The sequence below is a fragment of the Polypterus senegalus genome, chromosome 9, assembly GCF_016835505.1.
Source record: "Polypterus senegalus isolate Bchr_013 chromosome 9, ASM1683550v1, whole genome shotgun sequence".
In the NCBI taxonomy this organism is placed as follows: domain Eukaryota; kingdom Metazoa; phylum Chordata; class Cladistia; order Polypteriformes; family Polypteridae; genus Polypterus; species Polypterus senegalus.
In genome coordinates this window covers 179392703-179413331 of record NC_053162.1, presented here as the reverse complement: position 1 = coordinate 179413331, position 20629 = coordinate 179392703, and the positions used below count along the sequence as shown (strand labels likewise).

Here is a 20629-nt window from a genome sequence, read left to right as displayed (position 1 = left end):
ACAAACATGCAAAAGAATAAGAAATCAGGAAGGGGGCAAATAGTTTTTCACACCACTGTACTTCAGAAAAACACAGCCCCAGCATTGGGGTGTGGATAGACAAAAACACACATTTTCAAAATCGCAGACTCCTGATTGGTTTGCCTTTATCACATAGCCCTTCTGACTGGATAATGCTCATTACAATGTCACATTCCCAAACTCACAGAAGAAAACCATATTCCAACATAGCCAACACAGAGGAGTTGCTTTTCATGGCGCTTGTTGTATTGCATACATGTATGCATCTAAACTGCGTTGTGTTCTGTTCGAATGCTGCATACATGAGTGCAATCTTACCAGTCACTACAGTCCTGTTGCTGGGGGCATTACTACCCCTTCAAGGTTTTTTTTTTTTTTCTGCAAATGCATACAGACCCTGTGTAGGGTGAACGTCTATATCAAGAGTTCCCAAAGTGGTCGATATTGACCCCCTGGGGTCGATTTGAACTTTCTAGGGGTCGATAGTTTAAATAAAAATATTTGGAGGTCGACAACAACAACAATAGACCCCCTTACTACTGATATTTGTTTGTTACTTCAAAATATCTATGATTCCAATAGGTACCTAATTAAGAAGTAATATAATTAAAAAAAAACACTTTTTTGATAAAAATAGATTACATACCAAACTTGCGAACCAAAAGGTAAAATGTGTCATTAAGAGTCACACGTAAGAATGCATGAAAATACATGGAGCATAAACATGTCTGTGCATCGTCTTATCGAACGTATCAAAGCATGTGCGGACATGAAAAACCGTTGCATGTGACTAGGGGGTCGATGGATTTGGTTTTTGGTAAAGGGGTCTGCGGGCAAAAAAAGTTTGGGAACTCCTGGTCTATATCATATGCATTTTTGGTAGCTTAAGTATGAACAGAGATGTTTAAAAATGCTGGTTTTAGTAGTGTGCGTGCGGTCTCAGATTTACAGAGACAGTCTCTGCAATTACTCTGCTGGTCCTCTCAGATCTTCACATCCTGTGTGAGTGTGACCCTGTCAGATTATTATCCTCTGTGTCCAAGTGTGAGAGGCTCGGTGGAGATGGTTTCAGCACGTGTAGAGGAGAGATGAGGGGCACGTTGGGAAAAGAATGTTGAGGAGAGAAGCACCAGGCAAAAGGAAAAGAGGAAGGCCAAAGAGAAGGTTTATGGATGTGGTGAGGGACGACATGAAGGCAGTCAGTGTGGTAGAAAATAATGTAAAAGACAGGGAGAGATGGAGATGGATGATCTACTCTGGCGACCCCTAAATGGGAGCAACCAAAAGAAGAAGAAAGAATGAAGATCTAACCTACTTACATTTCCAACCTCAACGCAATGCAATCCTTCCTAGCCTTGGTATCTCATAACTTCACTTCTTTATGTGCAAATATTTCAGCCCTCATTGCCCTGAAACCCCACTATGGTCTGATCACAATGACTGCTAAACTCTGTACCATAAGCCTGATCCATTCACATAGTTATCCTCAATATGACTGGACCATCTTAGATTACAGCAAGCAGAAAAAGGTTAGACGCTACCTTGGGACTTCACATTTTCCTGCTATTATGCATCAGGCGGGTGTATAATTGAGTGTTAGGCCAATACAATCTCACCCTCTCAGGTATTTATTTTGTAGTGTCATATCATTCACTTTGATGCTGTTAGATTATATTTCAATGAGCCCCCAGTCACCAAATCCATTTGACCCTGTAGCCTCCATAGGTCTGATCCAACCACATGGCTATCATAAACAGGACCAGTACCATTTCTGATAAATCTTTATATCCTGCAGTTTAATCTCCTTCAATCTGATTCACACAGATCTCAATATCTTGTAGCATCTTCCCAAGTCCAATGCATTGCCTAAATGGGATCCATAGTTATCCTAAACTAGTCGTGCCCTGCGGCTCAGCCCACATAGAAGTGAAACGAGACAGCGAGGAGGGCCCTATCTGACTCCCCACTCCTGATGTCATGCTTCTCCCTCTCCTCAGCACACAGCCTCTGTCTCGGATTAGCGAGAATATATTGCTCCTGCAAGCAAACTATAATACTTAGAATGATGAGAGAAAAAAACCTGATCTAAAACCGTTAAGTAGTTCGATGGCTAAACGCCCCGAGGTTGACGCATGAATAGGAGGGCCCCATCTCCCTCCCCTCGGCCCTGCTGCGTCTCTCTCGGATTTTCGCAAAAAAAAAATCGGTACCACAAGCGAACTATGATACTTAGTGTGATGAAAGAGGTTGCAAAATCAACCAGAATGTTCAAGCAGATTATAGGAAGAAGAAAAAAAAAAAAGAACTATCTACATCCATTAAGTAGTTCTCTCGTGAAAAGTGGACAGACGTTGGATTTTTATATGGATAGAGATGGGACCTGACCTTTGTATGTTTTACTACATTGTAAATGCAGTCCAATGCTAACCACTCTCAGGATACTGTAGCTTCACCTCTTCCCAACTTACAATCCAATCTAATTATGTAGCTTCAACTCCTCAAACTGATCTGAAAACAGCGTTACCCTGAATGGGATCAACACATCTTATTTTTCAGTACATTAAAAACAGCTGAATATTGCTCGACCACCGTGTCCTGTAGCTTCACATTCATAATCTGATCCAATCACATGATAATCTTCATCGAGAGTGGACTCTCTCAGAGTTCACTAAGGTGAAAGGTCAGCATGACGTCACAACTAAAACAACTTGGGTAGTTTTGTTTAATCAGAATTATCCTAGTTGCATTTCTAAGTTAATTGAGAGTTCACATGGCATTTCCGACTCGACAATTCAGATTTAACTTCTGTCCAAGAGCACATGAATGGAGCAGAAGAATGAGGAAAATGCCAGTGTCCAGATATGTAAAGCCGATAGAGGGGCAGAGAAGGTGGGGGTTGACAAAAGAAAGACGTCACCAGGGAAGCGCTCTGCTCTCAATTTAGCTCACACTGTGAATCGCTTGCTTCTTAGTGAGAGAACACAGGTTTGTAGATCAGCACCGACACTTTACCACAGTACAATCCTTCGAACTGAGAAGTTTCAGGGTGCAAGTTCATAGCAATTCAACAGGCGACAAGGGTGGGATTTGCACTGTGGACAGGTGAAGCATAATGACAGTGTTGCACAGAAAAGGTTTGGGCTGACAGACAGAAAGCTCAGGTGTCATCACCAGGAAGCAGGTGTTCAGAAGTGGTCTCTGCACAACTCAGACTAAGAGTTCTTCAATAAGCTCTTGCTATAAGGGGGCCACTTCACAGCCAGACATTGCGGGTCTGAGGCTGACTACCAGCAGTTCAAGATTTTCAGTGCAAATTTTCAAACTGAGATGCTTCTAGGTGCAAGACTACATCAATTCAGTATTTGTAATTAATTCAGACCACTTCACAGAGATCACTTTCCACTTTGACATTAAAGAGTGTGGAGGACGGCCACGACACCTCCACAGTGGAAGGACCAGGGAAGAGCTTATTCAGGGCATTACCTCCCCCCAATGCAATAGGTGACAGCCTCCCTGGGTTAGACTCCCACAAGGCTCCTTGGGAGTTAGCGTTTGGAGCAGCCCTGCTGGGTTCCGTGGGTACCACCAGGGGGCACTTCAGGAAAAGTGGAGGCCTTGTGGCAGCACTTTCACTACACCCAGAAGTGCTGACAGAAGAGTCGGGAGGAGGTGGACAAAGCTTGCTGGAGGAGGACTGGAGGTGAAAAGGAGTAATAACGTGTGTTTGCTGTGCTTGAACTGTGCTACACAGGTGGGAAACGGGGTAAAGCGTAAGTGTGTGTATTGAACTTGTGTCCTGAATCTGTCTGTGTTGGGTTTGGGCAGCAGGAGCGCCCTCTACAGGCCACCAGAGTCATTTTCTGTCAATCAGTGTTAAAACATCCATTGTGATTCAGTGTTGTATAAAATATAACATGAAGACTTTTTATAGGCACTGTACGTACTTACCTGTTTAAGCCAGCAATAAAGTCCCGAATGTCATCAGGCAGGATGACACGGTGCTCCCCCATATCACGGTGGTTCCCCAGCACACAGACAGGTACATGATTTGGTACCTTAGGCAGCTCCCGCAGAATATAATTGAATGTCCTGTAGTCAGAAGATAAAGAGTTTTCTCAGACAAATCAGTTTCTAGAAATGAAGGTCAGACTATTTTTAAATAAACATTGCCTACTTAGTGGAACAGAACGTCTACTCAGGCAACGTCAACGAATGCCTGACAGGAGTGTATGCTCTTCATAGAATGAAGCAGTGGCTACGGTTGGAGGGAAAGGTGGGGAAAAAGCAGACACTCTCACAAGGGAGTCTCTCCGTGGAGCCATGCAGCTGGACACTACTGCCCCAATATTTGCCCAGACTAGAAACAGGAATGTGGGTCTGCTAGCCATATTTAGAAGCACAGGCAGAAGTAGTCTAGTCCTGCATGAAAAATGAAATGTTACATGCGAGAGATGCAGTCAAGGTTCTGCAAATGAGGATGATAAATCATCCAAGCAGCTCATTAGTACAAAGCATTAGAGGTGTGACACGAGAGGCGCTCTTCAATGTGGAGATGACAGAGACGGAGCGCACCTGGACGGGTACACACACACACACACACACACGCTCTCACGCACGTGCACACACATACACGTGCATGCTTTTGCTGAAGTCAATAAACAAGTGACACTAAGATGTTTAGGTCAACAGCTGCTAGTTCACAAATTGGAGCAGACGCTCCACAATGTCACTTTACTTACCACTGTTTGGTGATGTCGAACATCATTATTACTCCGTTGCAGTTTTTGTAGACATCTAGAAACTCTGCATCCAGAGCCATCTCGCTTTCTGCCTGTGAAATGAAGGGAGTGGGAAGTGAGAGATGACATTCCCAATTAGAGAAGCTGTGTAGCTGAAGCTAGCACAAAAACACCTCTGACAGCTCGGCTGTCTACCAACTGACATAGCTACCCCTCCACCAGTTTCCCTTTCTTCTTTGATCTCACCTTGTCAACACATCATTTCAAAGGTTCTTTCTCTTTCTAAGTGAATAATAAACTAAACATTCAGTAAACATCCAGGCCAACAGCATATATAGGAATGGGAAGAATCAGTTTATTATATCAGGATGGAGAAGCCCTAAGTGGCAGCACTTTGGCATAGCAGGATGTCTGTCCGACACTCTCAGCAACTGAACCCTGGTCTATTTGCCAGGTAAGGTGGCTACTTAGTTGGTTTTGTTTAACTCAGTGTGCCTGTTACAATCCAATGGCTATCAACCTTAATGCATTCTCAGGAATGGACCGGTGTCCCCTTGACACCAGAGACCTACCCTACACCAGTTGCAACCTGGACGGGCTTTAGTTTCCCTATTGTGGGATAAGAAAACGGCCTGATTCAAAGGGGGGGGATGCTGCCGTTTAGAATGCCCTTACAATTATTGATTATTCTAAGGGTCTGTAACAGATGTAAATAACAATTTAAAGCCATGTCACACTACTTTTCCAGAGATTTTCAGTTGCGGGCTTCACTTATACAATCTTAGTAAGTCGGCAGCAGTTGTGGTGAGCTCCTGTCACCACCAGTCATGAAGGGTGACATACTTGGCAAATTAGTTCAAACAGCCTACAATTTTCCCCATGATTTTGTCTTAAGTTGTATGGGTGGCATATGTCGCATATAATGCAGCTATGAGGAATATAGAGTTCAGTGTTTTGGGTTTGGCAGGATGAGGGAAAAAAAAAAAAGCTAACATGGTCAAGACTGCGGCTTAACTCGTCATATCTGTAAATCATTGCAAGGGCATTGGCTCCGTCAAGTAGCATGTTATTAGTAGTCAGAAAAAAAGGGCAAGAAGGCAATAACTTGAAAATGTGACATTGTGCTGGAAAGTCACTACACAATCAACTAATTAATCATTCCCTGCAATTTGTAACAGTGTAGTCTAACTTCTGAGAATCACAAAGTCAGCACCTGCAGTCGTCAACTTTGACATCCCCTCTGACTAATAGTCACTTTCACATGACATTGAGTTTACTCTACAAAACGCCGTCATTTTGGAGCCGTAGGCCTTATTGACTTGATGGATACACTGTACAACATGTAAGCTGGCAGTGTGACCAAGTGCACTCTGTGTTCTGGACTTTAAAACAAAAAGCTGCTGGTTCAGTCCCCACCACTGATCCCGTGTGAACACAAAATTCACTTCAGCATTGCAAAAAAGAAATGAATAAAACCAACTACACTATAATTATATATTTCCTTACTATTATATTTGGATTTAACGAAGTTAACTTGCAGTATCAGGATACAGTACAATTGTTCACAACAGAACCATCTTCCCAGCTTAAGAATTTGAATGTCTGGTGGTTCACATTACTCAAGATCATGCCTGTGCGCTTCACATATCCATTATCATCTGGAATGTCCAACAACCAACTTTACATCCTTATACTGATGTCACATTAACACTAGAATCCTTGAGGCCTATGAAAAAAGTCGAAATGCCAGGCCACCTTAAATTCCTTCGCACCTCTTCATTTTGCAAATGTGTCAATCAGCACAAGCAGCCTGCTCACTCATCCTCTACTGAGGCAGCTGAAGTCCGATGCAAACTTCACTGAGCTCAAGTCTATTTATCTGGGTGTGAGGTGTCTGGAATTGTATAGGGTAAATAATATATCCTTATTTGGAATACAAACATTCCATGTGTGTTCCATAGATACAATGATCTGGGTAAATGTAGGATGACAGGAAATGTGAGGCAACTAAAACAGAAACTTTTTTCATTTTACATTAATAATTGACAAAATGTTAATGTGAAGTGTATAATGTGTGAAGACTTAAGTCCAAATATCAAATAAACATTTTCACAGAAGTTATACCAAAAGAAGTGCACTTTAATTCAAGAATATAACCAAAGAGAAAGCAACTGTCCAATTTACTTGTTGCTGGCAACGTGTAAAAACCGAAGCTCAACTATCAATCAACATAAAACAGACATGTCTGCTTTGCTGATGTATAGGCAAGAACTGCTGGCTCTAAATCAAGATTTTGCAGGTTCAAACCTGAATCTTTCCACCATTTACTGTTTGGAGTAGTTAGCTGCTATTATCTCTCTATTATTTAAAAAAATCCTGGGACGAGGTAAGACTTTTTCCAAGAGATTTTTTCAAGTCCCGCAAAATGAGACTTATGCCATGACATTTTTTCACGTCCCGCCCTCCTCGCAACCATATTCAAACACGCCCATGGTCCTCTCACCTCTCATTTGTGTGAATGCTTTTGACAGACCCACTTCCTGCTCTCTCAGCTCTTATAAATTTCAAAATAATTAAAAATTTAAACCTAATTAAATAAGGCATATTATGTCCAAATCTTACTGAAGAATTTCATCACGAAGGGATATCAACAAAAGAAATAAGTACACAGGCAATCCTAGCACAGAGAAACGATGAAGTCAAACGAATTCAAGGCATAATTGTCAATCGGCTACACAGCAAATTGATTAAATGTGTATCAATAGACTATGCTGAAACAGTTGGAGGTGATGGTGTGGAAGATGAAAACATCAGCTTCCGATATCCTGTAGAATATCTACAATTGTTAACACTGTCCGGTCTTCCACGGGCTGAATTACTGTAGAAAGAAGGAAGAAACCAAGAAAGGTAATGTAGTACATCTTCCATGGATAACATTAAACACCAAAGGAGATCTTTATATGCCATTCGTATTAAAACGTTTACAGTTTCCCCGATAGAATAGCTTTTGCAAAGACAATTAAAAAAGCTCAGAGCCAAACATTTGAAAAAGTCGTTTTATTTATTAGAGAGAAAGAAATGAAATTCACTCACGGGCAGTTATACATTGCACTGTCACGATGAAAGTCCAAACACAGAATCAAAATTCAATGCGATATTGATGAAAATTTAATTCAAAAAATTGTTTTTACTGAAAGTGTAAGTTTAAAAAGTATTTGTGTGTTAATTTCAAAGCCAAACAGAACGAAATCGTATTACACAACGAATAACTAACACAACATGAAACATAATTTACTTTCAAATTATTACGTTTTACTATTTTTAATATGGTTAATTACTCGCTGCAATGTAAAATAATGCTATTATGTGTATGTAACAATTCCCATGAAAAGAACAATGTGTTTAAATTGTACGTCCGCATCCTCATATGCGAGCGGCAAAACCACAAAGAGGCTAGCGCGTAGCACAGGTCCGGGGATTGGCGAACAAGGGGCAGAGCCCCCAAGTTATTATATATTAAAAACATACGTTTGATTTGAGCCTGTAACACCCGTTGTAAATTGCTGCTACTTGTAAAAGTGTTCAGTGACTTCTAGTCGTAGGGCATGTCAGACTTACAGAATGGAGCTGCAGTTTACATGACTGAAATACTCTGGGCAAGTCAAATTTAGTGACTCTTTGACGATATTTGAACAGATTGTATTCAATGGTAAAGGGTTACGTGTGGTGTGCGAAGAGTCTTGTGATAAGTTGCCATGGGCAGTTTAACCAATCAACATTGCTCCTCCAACCCCACCAGGGCTCTAGACTAAGTTTTTGCACTGGTTGCACTGGTGCGCCTAACTTTTTTTCTTAGGTGCACCAGCACAAAAGTTAGGTGCACCCAAATTTTCAACCGCATCACATTTAACACCACAGTTTTACAAGTTCACTTTATTTATTTATTTATTTTTTAATCGCTGTCTATATAGGCAATATTGACTTGTAAATGATTAATTAACAATCTGGTCAATATAAAGTTCTTTATTTGAAGGCAAGCACAATTCTACAAGAAAGGTAACTTACTGAAAAAGTGTTGGTGCTTAAAGTGCTTTACTGAGCTGAAATTTAAACTTAAAAAATCTCAAGATAAATTAACTAAAAAGAAAATCTAAATTAAGTGTTTTAAGGACTTTAAACTGAACATCTCATGGCTCAATGTCTTATGGACTATCCTCCATTGCAGTCACATGCCCCTCGGATGGCCAACTCCTGTAGTTTGGCCTTCTTGATCTTTGGCCTTGACTAAACCAGCTGGCCACACTCTCTCTAGCATCAAAATCTTCCAGACTTGGGCATGAGCATGCTCGACCTCAATGTGTCCAATAAGTATATTCACCGGTCTTCCTCTCCGCAAGATACGACCGTACACAATGACGCATTCCCTTGTGGCGATATCTGTGTCTCCGTCGATCAGGAATGCCATGTACGCACTGTTCGCAATTTGCACAGACGTCTTTTTTTTCAATGTATCTGCGATGACTCCTATAAATTGGGCGCACGCGACATCATTGCTGTACGTCGGGTTTACTTTCAAGCCATTTTTCTTCATAAGAATTACTTCGGACTTGAATTTAGTGAAGGGAAGTTCTTCTTTTGCAATATTGTAAGCAACGTTAAACTTAATTATCATCTCGGCCTCGTCTGAGGATCTGTTTGCTGCTGCCTGCCACTGAAAGGCAGCGGGGAGAGGGGACACTTGAGCAGTGCATTTATCGCGGCATGCAATGTGTTTTATAGATGCATTGTGCTTTTTCAGCGTTTCAATTCTAAATGTATTAGAACCAGTCACAAATGCACTACTATTGGTGCCACGGCCCACCTGCCAAGTTGTTTGCCTGCCTATGGTAAAGTCATCCCTGATGGAGGATCACAAGAATCATGGGAAAGAGGGGTCCTTTCAGCGGAGCAACGTTTCAGCCGTGGCATGGCCAAATGGAGATGCAGCTAGATGGATGAGGTCTCCAGGACTCTAAAAATATCCAAACCTAATTATGTCATATCATCTACTGTTAAACCGTAATTCTAAAATTTTTATTATTATGCTGTCATAAGGAATTGTTCTGTTGTGTATATTGTATTGTATTGACCCCCTACTTTTGACACCCACTGCACGCCCAACCTACCTGGAAAGGGGTCTCTCTTTGAACTGCCTTTCCGAGGTTTCTTCCATTTTCCTACAAGGTTTTATTGGGAGTTTTCCTTGTCTTCTCAGAGAGTCAAGGCTGGGGGCTGTCAAAAGGCAGGGCCTGTTAAAGCCCATTGCGGCACTTCCTGTGTGATTTTGGGCTATACAAAAATAAATTGTATTGTATTGTATTGTACTGCCGGCCATGGTCTTCCCACACTTTTTACAGTAAATATAGTGTATTATATTATCGGCTTTACTGTATCTTAGCCAGGGAAACTGGTCAAGCCACTCTTTTCGAAATGTATACACTTTACCCCTTTTAATTTCAGTGGGCTCGGACTCGATCGTATGTGGCTCATTATCTAATACCGTTTCCGGACCAGGGCTTGCTATAACTTGGGAGGTTGATGGCTCCGTGTCAGAGCATTGGTTATGATTTTTCGGACGGATCAGGCCCTAACTTAACATTCTTAACGAAAAAGCTGTCAATCGTTCTTTTCATCTTCTCTCATAATCCGCGGCTACATCCACCGTTTACCTGATGGGCTACTCACCTCTCTGTCTGACTGCATCACATGCATTTTCAAACGTACACACACGTACAGGAATATCTGGACCACGGCCAATCAGAGGGGGGGCCGGGATCCGCCCTTCACTATCTCTAATTGGTTTAGACCACGATATGGACCTAATGTGTGTCTGTTGTTGAACAACAGGGAGACTTTAAGAGTCATGGAGTTTCGTTTTTTTTTCCCCCTCGAACTGCTGGTCGCACCGGTGCAACCTTTGATTTTTTTTTTTTGTCGCACCATTGAGAAATTAGGTCGCACGTGCGACCAAATTGGTCGCACTCTAGAGCACTGCCCACCAACCCCAGATTACTTTCAGTCACGAATCTCAACTGGGGGTTACTGCCATTGGCAATACTGGGTCTCAAAGACACTAAGAAAGGCAAGACGGGGTCGCAAGAAACAATGCACAACCTCCTCAAGGTTTTTTAAAATTTCCAGTTGTACTTTATGCTAGGATTTATTTTTATGAGCAGCTACAACTTGTAGCCTTTGACTCATTTTTTTATTGACAGGCTACCAAGTCAAATCTGACACAATACTCACACCTGGGTGGCAGAGTGGTAGCACTGCTGCCTCACATAAGGAATACCAGGTTCATGTCCCGGGACCTCCCTGCGTCAAGTCTGCATATTCTACTCACATCTGTGTGGATTTACACCTGCTGCTCTAGTTTCTTCACACAGTCCAAAGACATGCAGATTGGGGGGACTGGCGATGCTAAATTGGCCTCTGATGTTGGCGAGGATGTGTGTTTGCGTGTGCTCACCCTGTAATGCAATGACCCTTTGTCTAAGACTTGTTTCTGCCTTGCGCCCTATGCATGCTGGGATAGGCGCCAAGCCCCCACAAACACAACCCTGCTTGGAATTAAGCAGGCTTAGAAAATGGTATGGTATAATCACATATTTTTGTTTCAAAACAGGCCTTACATATTTGCATATTTTACAGGTTAATGTAGCCAGTTAACCAATTCACTGTTTAAAAAAAAACTCTATATTTTTAAATAAATTGTCCTATTTGCTAATAAAAAATTGAAACCATCTGTTTGACTGCCTCAATACCTTAATCTACACCACAATGACCACTCCTATTAACTGCTGCTGTTTGTCGTTGGGTATTTGAATAAGATAAATAGCCTACCTGCAGGCCCCTATCATTCATGGTCTTGTACTTTGCACTTTATTTTGGGCATTGTCTGCATCATACCTGAAGCTTTTATGAAAATGTGCTTAGGCATGTTGTGCAGTGGGAACAGCAAAAAATGCGTTTCATTATGCTATAAAGCAGGGGTGTCAAACTCCAGTCCTGGAGGGCCGCAGTGGCTGCAGGTTTTCATTCTAAGCATCTTCTTAGTGACCAGTTTTTGCTGCTGATTACTTCTTTTAATTCACTTGACTCGGGCCCTTTAGTTGTTTCTTTTTCCTTAATTAACAGCCAAACAATAATGAGACACAAAACAAGCCACCACATCACACAATATCTGAAAATAAAGAAAGATGAAGGTCTCAGTAAGGTTTATCGCTCAACTCACCAAAACACTTTGACGATGTTCGTATGAAAAACAGAAAATAAACAGTTTTGGAAATGTGAGCTGTGGCAGAACGAGAGCAGCAACAAGCCGTGGAATTAAATAACGAGTTTAATTAACAGCAAGAACTGGCTTCTCATTAAGAAACTGGTTGGAGTTTGAAGCCCCAGTTTAGCTGGTCATCTGTTGGCTCGTTTCACGTCTCATTTCTGTTTGGCTGCATTTTAATGAGGAAACGAATCAGTTCAGAGGGCTGAATCCTTCTAACAGGGCTATTAAAATGTGAATTAGCCGTGAAAACAGGTCACTGATTAGGAAAAGGGTGAGAATGAAAACCTGTAGCCGCTGCGGCACTCCAGGCCTGGAGTTCGACACCCATGCTATAAAGGTATAATGATAATAAATTAAATCGAACATTTTTCTTAATCAAAGAGCAATTCATAGGTGAGAACACATTCTGTGGGACTTCAGCCTGGAATGAGATTACTGTTTCAATTTTACCTTGAGAGTGGTTGCTTGTACTTGTATATTGTGTACATTTTCATATTTTACTCATCCAACAGTCACTCAGATGTCCTCTTTCTCTATCTATATCTCTATACCTCTCTCTCTCTCTACATCTATATACCTATAAATATATCCATATATAGATAGATAAAATCTAACATCTGTTCGTCTGCTTTTCATGAGAGAACTATTTAACAGATTTTTTCTATAGTTTGCTTGAACATTCCGGTTGATTTTGTGACTTCTCTCATCGCACTAAGTATCAGAGTTCGCCTGCAGGAGCAATTTTGTCGCACTACTCAGAGACAGGGGCTGCGGGCCGAGGGGAGAGGGAGGCGTGACGTCAGGAGTGGGGAGCCAGGCAGGGCCCTCTTCACTCACGCACCAGCTTCCGTTCAAATTGCGTTACCTCTGGCCATATATTGGAGCATATCTTGCCTCCGCTTAGCTAGCAATACCTGTTTGTTTATTTATTTTTGAAGTTTGCCCCGTTTCACTACCACGTGAGCGTAGCATCGTGGGACAGCTAGTATTAAATATTTACTGATATTAAAAGCTAGACAGGGTACTTATTTCAGTTCCTTATCTCCTTTCCTAGTTTAATATTGACACTAGTATTGGTCACTTTGTATTAATAGAGATTTTTCAATTGCTAATTATTAGATACAACTCTATTGGGTATACAGTGGTACCTCTGAACACAAACTTGATCCGTTCTGGAAGGCTGGTCAAGTTTTGATTTGGTCGAGTTTTGAAGTGAATTTCTGCATGACAAATTATGTAAATAGGATTAATCCGTTGCAGACCCTCAAATAATTGCTTATTTATACCAATACACTTACAGAACTCTTCCACAAGTGTGGACACACATGAACACTTTCATGTTTCATTATTATTTCCTTTTTTAGGTCAGCTACAGCATGCATGAGCTTCCTGTTTGCTTTGCTACACGCACTGCTAACTTTATTAGGGGCCATGACAGTTAATTTACACAGCAAAGCCCTCCCCAAAAAAATAACACGTTTACAGAAAGCACAGCTTCAGCCGAGTCATAGGCATATACAGTGTGCGTAGGCCTGTTGGGCTTTGTCTCTGCTCCTCACGGCAGTGTCTTGATCTGTACAAGTTTTAACAGAATGTTCATATTCTGAGTTTTTGTTTGAGGTTGGGCACGAAAAAAAAAAAAAAAAACGCCCCGTTTGTGTTCTGAATCGCTCGAGTCTGGAGACTTTAGTGTTCAGAGGTTCTACTGTAGTACTAGGTTGTTGTACCGTGTTAGCCATTATGAATGTAGAGAAAAGCCAAGCAAAATGACACCTTTTATTGGCTAACTAAAAAGATTACAATATGCAAGCTTTCGAGGCAACTCAGGCCCCTTCTTCAGGCAAGTTAGCCAATAAAAGGTGTCATTTTGCTTGGCTTTTCTCGAGGTTCTACTGTAATTTCAAAAAGTTAAAGAAAAATTAACACCAGTTAGACACAGAACTTCCAACACTAACACACATCAATCGATGCCATTTTCACACGACTTGAATTGTAATCTTCTGTGCATGAAAGCCACTGAGCTGCCACCACCACCACCACCACCAGCCTCACTGTGCTCGGTTTTTAACTCCATTGTAGTTCTGTGCAGTTAAAGGGAACATAATTAAACAGAGTCTTCTAACACATGGAATTGAATTCTATTATCAGTATTACTTTTGAATAGGACTCATTGTTACAAAACTACTTAATAAGCAAAAATGTAATAACTGACACTTGGACAAAGTAAACAAAAAATGTGAAATGTTCCAGCTTTCATATCAGTTATCAGTCGCTGAACACACCTGAATGTTACGCCATGTGTCGATTGTTATTTTTCCCCCCAGGGACCAGATTACAAAAAATAAATAAATAAATAAATAAAAATCATGTCACAATTTCTTCACAGCAAAATAAATTTGAATCAAACAGGATACTGAAGCAGGATTCTCACCTCCTGAGGCTCATTCTCCAGTTTCAATCCTTCTCCTCGCTTTTTACTTTTGCCTGGAAATGAAGCCAAAAAAGACACAAAGTTTTACACATTTAAAAGAGGGGCCAGATTCAAGCACCAGCCAACAAGGCTGCTAGAACTAGCATTCACAGAAACGGACATGTTAACGGAACCTCTGTTACCCACAGACAGACCTTCTAACCGGTTTCCAAAATGCATGATGCTTGATTTGGGTAAGGCCTTCTCATCCTAGTGGTGCTGTCTTATGGGAAGTCTGGAGGCCTCAGGCTGAACACCCTGCTGAGCTGAGTGGGCAGAGAGAGTCTGGTTTCCGAGATCCGAGTGACAGCTTAATGGATCCTGGATCTAAATATTGGGCTGCATGGCATCATGCTGGTGGAACTGCTGAGTCACACTGCCCCTGAAAGACTTCAGAGGACATAACTTGGCTTACAGCCTGGAGCCCATTAGTTCCTGTTTATTTAAATGTGGGCTCAAATATCCGAAGGACTTAGAGAGGAAAATGGAATTTTATTGTGAAGCAAATATAAATATAGAGCAACTGATGGACTCCAATTGCTAAAGTATTAAAAGGACATGACTCTGTAACAGAAACCTTTATATAAACTGGAAGTACAGTACAACAGCAACATTTATTTACATAGCATGTTTTCATACAAGTGATGTAGCTCAAAGTGCTTTACAGGATGAAGAAAGAAAAAAGACAGAAATATAAAAATAAAATTAAATAGTACTACTTAAAGAATAAGTGAAAGTTTCTATTTATTTAATGACAGGCCACCACCCACCAACAAAACGGAGGCCCCAAACCCGCTCTGAAATAAAGAACCTATTAAAGTGGGAGTGGACGTCCATTGGTTTCACATTGTTTAACTGCTGAGCCACTCTGCTCCCACTGAAGAAAAAAGGGAGAATTTTCCTTAGTTCCACAATAATATGGCGAGGAAGTGAGAGCTCTTTCTTCCCTGACCGAATTAAAACTTTAAAACACTTTCAAACATTTGCTGGTCTGAAATGTGAGCCCCCTCCTTGACACATATTTTTAGGAAGTCACTGTGCACTGGAGAGATTCCAAAGGACTGGAAAATGGCAAATATCATCCCATTATATAAAAAGGGTGACAGGGCAGATCCAAGCAACTATAGGCCAGTAAGCTTAACAAGCATCACAGGAAAATTAATGGAAGGAATTATTAAGGATAAGATTGAGCAACACATGACAAGGACAGGAGTTATTCTGAACAGTCAGCATGGGTTCAGAAGGGGGAGGTCGTGTTTTACTAACATGTTGGAATTCTATGAGGAGGCAACAAAAGGATACGATCAAAGTGGAGCTTATGATATTATTTACCTGGACTTTCAGAAAGCATTTGATAAGGTGCCACATGAGAGGTTGGGCATCAAGTTAAAAGAAGTGGGAATTCAGGGTGATGTTTTTAGATGGGTGCAGAATTGGCTCAGACACAGGAAGCAGAGGGTGATGGTGCGAGGAACCTCATCAGAACTGGCCGATGTTAAGAGTGGTGTTCCACAGGGGTCAGTGCTAGGGCCGCTGCTATTTTTAATATATATAAATGGTTTAGATAGGAATATAAGTAACAAGCTGGTTAAGTTTGCAGATGATACCAAGATAGGTGGATTAGCAGATAATTTGGAATCCGTTATATCATTACAGAAGGACTTGGATAGCAGACAGGCTTCAGATTTGTGGCAGATGAAATTTAATGTCAGTAAATGTAAAGTATTACACATAGGAAGTAAAAATATTAGGTTTGAATACACAATGGGCGGTCGAAAAATCGAGAGTACACCTTATGAGAAGGATTTAGGAGTCATAGTGGACTCCAAGCTATCAACTTCCAAACAGTGTTCAGAAGCCATTAAGAAGGCTAACAGAATGTTAGGTTATATAGCACGATCTGTGGAGTACAAGTCCAAGGAGGTTATGCTCAACCTTTATAATGCACTGGTGAGGCCTCATCTTGAGTACTGTGTGCAGTTTTGGTCTCCAGGCTACAAAAGGACATAGCAGCACTAGAGAAGGTCCAGAGAAGAGCGACTAGGCTGATTCCAAGTCTATAGGGGTTGAATTATGAGGAAAGATTCAAAGAGCTGAGCCTTTACAGTTTAAGCAAAAGAAGATTAAGAGGTGACATGATTGAAGTGTTTAAAATTATGAAGGGAATTAGTACAGTGGATCGAGACTTGTATTTTAAAATGAGCTCATCAAGAACACGGGGACACAGTTGGAAACTTGTTAAGGGTAAATTTCGCACAAACATTAGGAAGTTTTTCTTTACACAAAGAACGATAGACACTTGGAATAAGTTACCAAGTAGTGTGGTAGACAGTAAGACGTTAGGGACTTTCAAAACTCGACTTGATGTTTTCTTGGAGGAAGCAAGTGGATAGGACTGGCGAGCTTTGTTGGGCTGAATGGCCTGTTCTTGTCTAGATTGTTCTAATTCTAATTCTAATTCTTTAACCTCTGGGCAACACTGCCTGCTATCATCAAATAAAGAAGGACTTGACTCTGCTTCATACCAAAGTCAGCTCCTCCTTCACATAAAGAGTGGTGGGAATCTGGAACAAACATGAAGTTGAATCTTGGTAACTGTTAAAAATGTCAGCACGCCACACTGGGACAACTTAGGTTTTAGCAAACTGGACAAGTGACACGCAGACTGAATGGTCTCCTCTCGTTCATCAAACTTCTTATGTCAGCTGGCATCTGTTCCTGCAGCATTAACCTCTTTAGCGTTACACTTTTCCCTCAAAAAAACGTAAAATGCATTGCACTTTGAGGTTTGAAAAATGACATTTGTATTAACTATTAGCTTTCTACTATAAAACGTGCAAAACACTAAAGTAGTAAGTCAGAAACTCAGAGGTGTAAAAAGTAAAATAATAATAATATCATCATCTGTGATAAAAGTAAATTATGTGGTACAGTGCAGGCATCACAAACTGTATATACTCACATATAAGTCGGGTCTTGAAACCTGAAAAATCGATCATAAAATCAGGCCCCGACTTATACGCCCATTCAAAAATGTGACCCTTAAACCTTATATTTTGTTTTTTTTTTTTTTTATTTTTTATTTAGAACACTCTAGATGAGAACAGGCCCTTCAGCCCAACAAAGCTTGCCAGTCCTATCCTCTTATTTCTTTCAAAGTCGAGTATTAAAAGTCCCTAAAGTCTTACTGTCTACCACACTAGTTGGTCTCTTATTCCAAGTGTCTATCGTTCTTTGTGTAAAGAAAAACTTCCTAATGTTTGTGTGAAATTTACCCTTCACAAGTTTCCAACTGTGTCCCCGTGTTCTTGATGAACTCATTTTAAAATAACAGCCTCGGTCCACTGGACTAATTCCCTTCATCATTCTAAACACATCAGTCAGGTCTGCTCTTCATCTCCTTTAAAGGCTCAGCTCTTTTAATCTTTCGTTCATAACTCAACCCCTGTAGCCCCTGAATCAGCTTAGTCGCTCTTCTCTGGACCTTCTCTAGTGCTGTTATGTCCTTTATGCAGCCCGGAGACCTAAACTGCACACAGCAGTCAAGATGAGGCTTCACTACATATTCTTGCCTCCTCCAATCTCGCAGCAGTTTCAAAGACGCATCAAATTTTATTGCAGCAACGCAGTTACCGATTTCTTTCGCCACTTCAATGACTTTTAATTTAAAACCAGCTTCATATTTTCTTCTGATCGAACGCTCCATCATTGAGAAGGGATGCTCTTACGTTTAAGGTGTATGAGGGTGTGAGATACAAAAAACACAAAACAGTTCAAACATCGCTTCGGAATAGTTTGGGTATACTGTGTGGTCACGTAGGCACAATACATAGAAAAAAAGGCCGTGTGCTTGGTGGTTACCCTCTCAGGTGGGCTTTATAATCACATCACTCCCATTCTGAAAACCCTTCACTGGCTCCCTGTCCCACTTAGAATAGAGTACAAGGTCTCCCTTCTCACCCATCAGTGCATTTATGGATATGCCCCCCTTTACTTACAGGAACTCCTTACCCCTCATACCTCTTCACGTACCCTTCACTCTGTACACACTAATACCCTTCAAGTCCCCAGAACTAAGCTCAGCAGTATGGGTGACAGGGCTTTTTGATCTGTGGCGCCCAGGCTGTGGAACGCCCTTCCCGATTACCTGAGAGCCCCACAGTCGACTGATGTTTTTAAACGAAGCCTAAAAACTTATCTTTTTAAAAAGCCATTTTGTTAAAGTATTTCATTGATTCTTCTGTTTTATTATTCTATTTTTTTTTTTTTTACACTCTGTAGCACTTTGAGATTGCTAAAATATAAAGTGCATTACAAATAAAATTTACTATTATTATTATAATCCCTTGGACCATTAGTGTGAGTTTTCCACATTCGACTTATACCACCGACATTATAAAATACCCAAAATTATACGGTAAAACCAAGCCCTGACTTATCCGCGGGAGAACTTAACGGTAATAATGCTAATACTACCTATACTGACAAAATAGGTCTTTTGTGTGGTATTCCTTTGAATGGAAAATCATTTACCCGACCCTCTTCAGCATAATGGTTCATATCAACAGTTCTTTCGATGATGTCAGCATCAAGAAATAACTTCAAGTAAATAAGTGAATCATGGCTGTCAACATTCGCTTTTATTCCTGGCTGCCCCACAAAATCAAAATGAGGTGGCCGGTTTTATTTGAATCAGGCTCAACAGAAACCCAAACGTGAGCGTGACTTTCGGATTCATCAGAATCACTTTCGGTTTCACTGCCTGAAGACAGATTCACTTCGTTATCACTGCTGATGACAGGCTCCTCATCATCACTGCTCATATCACTGTCAAGAGAGTGCAACACCTGGGCTGCTGAAAAGCACTTCTTAAGAGACGCCATTATGAGGCTAGGAGAAGAAAGGTGACACTCGGGCCTGATGCTTATGCAAGACACGCCTATACAGTCACCTGACTAACGCTGTTAGCAATTTAGAGCTAAACTTAAAAGAAGTGGTGAGGCGGGCGGCCTTCTGCTGTTATGCACCTCAAATCTAAAATAGCTTGCCAATAGGAATTCGCCAGGCTGATACGGTGGAGCACTTTAAAAATCTGCTAAAAACACATTACTTTAACATGGCTTTCTGATAGCTTCATTTTAGTTTAATCCTCTGTATGCTCACAGAGGGGAGGTCTGTGGTATGACTGATAGATGCATTCAAGGTGGAGGTGGGATTACATCAGGGATTGGCTCCGAGTCCTTTCTTATATACAATGGTGATGGACAGGTTGACAGACGAGATTAGACAGGAGTCCCTGTAGACTGTGATGTTTGCTGATGACATTGTGATCTGTAGCGAGAGTAAGAAGCAGGTTGAGGAGACCCTGGAGAGGTGGAGATCTGCTCTGGAGAGCAGAGGAATGAAGGTCAGTAGAACCACCAAGACAGAATACATGTCTGTGAATGAGATGGAGGTCAGTGGAATGGTAAGGATGCAGGGAGTATGGCAAAGGTGGATGAGTTTAAATACTTGGGATCAAAAGTACAGAGTAATGGGGATTGTGGAAGAGAGGTGAAAAAGAGAGTGCAGGCAGGGTGGAGTGGGTGGAGAAGAGTGACAGGAGTGATTTGTGACAGACGGGTATCAGCAAGAGTGAAAGGGAAGGTCTACAGGACGGTAGTGAAACCAGCTATGTTATATGGGTTGGATACGGTGGCACAGGAGACAGAGCTGGAGGGGGCAGAGTTAAAGATGCTAAGATTTGCATTGGGGGTGATAAGGATGGACAGGATTAGAAATGAGGACATTAGAGGGTCAGCTCAAGTTGGACAGTTGGGAGACAAAGTCAGAGAGGCGAGATTGTGTTGGTTTGGACATGAGCAGAGGAGAGATGCTGAGTACATTGAGTGAAGGGTGCTAAGGATAGAACTGCCAGGGAAGAGGAGAAGAGGATGGCCTAAGCGAAGGTTTATGGATGTGGTGAGAGAGGACATGCAGGTGACAGGTGTAACAGAACAAGATGACCAGGACAGAAAGATATGGAAGAAGATGATCTGCTGTGGCAACTCCTAAAAGGAGCAGCCGAAAGAAGAAGAG

General features: G+C 41.3%; 1 protein-coding gene across 4 annotated transcripts in view; it reads right to left on the bottom strand.

Annotated features, from left to right (window-relative positions):
* Positions 1-20629, bottom strand: part of LOC120536074 (rab-like protein 6) — a 126241-nt gene that overhangs the window by 68458 nt on the left and 37154 nt on the right. For 3 of the 4 annotated variants that reach the window (XM_039764426.1, XM_039764425.1, XM_039764427.1), the window contains 3 exons: positions 14513-14565; positions 4761-4852; positions 3970-4110 (listed from right to left, as the gene is read on the bottom strand). In XM_039764426.1, the coding sequence (XP_039620360.1) occupies positions 3970-4110; positions 4761-4852; positions 14513-14565 (286 nt within the window). Of the gene's footprint in view, positions 1-3969; positions 4111-4760; positions 4853-14512; positions 14566-14706; positions 14841-20629 lie in introns of those variants that run through there. The other variant, XM_039764428.1, reaches the window with a different exon arrangement.